Here is a 2,115-nt window from a genome sequence, read left to right on the forward strand (position 1 = left end):
TTTCCCACATATGTCTTTAATTTCTTGTCTGTCTATTGGTCTGCAGATTGCTGAGCTTACTAAGCATGTTTTTTAATCAGCCTTGAATTCTTGGAATGTCTGAGGGTACTGGAAGATAATAAATTACAATTAATATTTGTTGAATGAACAAACAGATTCTATTAAGGCTGCAGGAAGTCACTCATAATAATTACATTTGTAACTAATTTTGTCCTGAACTCTGAAATAAGGACATGCAAAAGGACATATGGAACATAGGATCAATGTGACTGAGTTTGTCCTCTTGGGGCTCACTCAGAGCCTCCAAGGTCAGAAAATATTATTTGTTGTGTTCTTGCTCATCTACATTGTGACAATGGTGGGCAACCTCCTCATTGTAGTGACCGTGGTGGTCAGCCCCACCCTGGATTCCCCTATGTATTTCTTTCTTGGTTACTTATCTTTTATGGATGCTGTGTATTCTACTACAGTCACTCCAAATATGATTATAGACTTACTCTGTGAGAAGAAAACCATTTCCTTCCAAGCTTGCATGTCCCAGCTCTTTCTAGGGCACTTGTTTGGTGGCTCAGAGATTTTACTCCTGGTGGCCATGGCCTATGATCGCTATGTGGCCATCTGCAAACCCTTGCATTATTTGACCATCATGAATCAACGGGTGTGTGTTTTGTTGCTGCTGTTGGCCTGGGTTGGAGGTTTTTTGCATGCTGTTGTTCACCTTGTCTTTGTTTACAACCTTCCCTTCTGTGGTCCCAATGTCATTGACCACTTCATCTGTGACATGTACCCATTATTAAAACTTGCCTGCACTGACACTTACGTTATTGGCCTCACTGTGGTTGCCAATGATGGGGCAATCTGTGTGGTCATCTTTACGGTCTTGCTCGTCTCCTATGGGGTCATTCTGTACTCTCTGAAGAACCTTAGTCAGGAAGGGAGGCGCAAAGCCTTATCCACCTGTGGCTCCCACATTACAGTGGTGGTCCTCTTCTTTGTCCCCTGCATCTTCATGTATGTGAGACCTCCTTCTACCTTACCCATTGATAAATCCTTGACTGTATTTTACACAGTTATCCCACCTATGTTGAACCCCCTAATCTATACTCTGAGAAATGGAGAGATGAAAAATGCCATGGAAAAGCTCTGGACCAGAAGAAGAAAATGAGGCAGAAGAGAAATATATCACCTCTTTTCAGTGAATAGTTGCTCCATCCAGTAAAGAATTATTTATTGATAGTAAGTTTCTCCTGAGGTTTAAAGTTGTGCATGATGAAAAGCATTTAAGGTGTAAGTATTTCCAATGGTCAAAATATATTTCTACGGTTTTCATAAGTTCTTAGGAAAGTAGATGTGTAGCTTTTGCATATAAAATGTCTCTATTGAAACTATAGATTTAAGTTCTATGTGATCAGTCATGCTATAGTTAATACTATAAATTTATTTTTGTTAGTTGACATTTTTCACTTTTCACTCTTACATAAGTGTTCACTTTCAGAAATCATAGTGGTCATTACATATTTCTGAAACAGGACGTAAACCTTTGGTTCCTTCCTCCCATACAAAGACAACCCATATTAATACTTAAAGTATGGATCTTATTTTTATATCAGAAACAATTTTAAGTATATAATTTTGTTCATATTGCTTAACACATTAAGGTTGATGAGGAATGCTGCTTCCAAGGTTGAATATTAATCATAAGCTAAGTGTAGGAAAAAAATCTGAACAAAAGAGATAGATATAGTAAGTAAGATCTACTCATATTTCTGAGTGGGGGATCCTATTGTCTCCCGAAGAGAAACAACTTTGTTTGGTGTTATATTCTCATAAAAATGATTAATTAATCTTCCCAGATAGCTTAGTATATCTGATAATATCTCTGCCATTTTTCAGTATCCCCATCTCTTTTTTTTTTGCCTGTAGTGTTTAATAGCCTTCTAAAGGGCCTAGGCCCTCCTTACATATATAAAATTACCATAATCCATAATCCATGAGATTTACATATACAACACAGAACCTGAGATGAGATATTTTGGGTGATATCAGTGGTAGGAAAGGTGCTGACAACCTCTGCTGTTAATGGAATACAGATTGTTAGGTAATAAATAGGCCATA

At 37.6% G+C, this 2,115-nt stretch overlaps 1 protein-coding gene across 1 annotated transcript; it reads left to right on the forward strand.

Moving 5' to 3' along the window:
* Positions 1-247: 247 nt before the first annotated feature.
* Positions 248-1,165, forward strand: LOC102957390 (olfactory receptor 4A15-like). The gene has a single exon (XM_007082207.3). The coding sequence runs from the start codon at positions 248-250 to the stop codon at positions 1,163-1,165; it is 918 nt and encodes a 305-aa protein (XP_007082269.1).
* The last annotated feature ends 950 nt before the right edge of the window (positions 1,166-2,115 follow it).

The sequence above is a fragment of the Panthera tigris genome, chromosome D1, assembly GCF_018350195.1.
Source record: "Panthera tigris isolate Pti1 chromosome D1, P.tigris_Pti1_mat1.1, whole genome shotgun sequence".
NCBI classification, from domain to species: domain Eukaryota; kingdom Metazoa; phylum Chordata; class Mammalia; order Carnivora; family Felidae; genus Panthera; species Panthera tigris.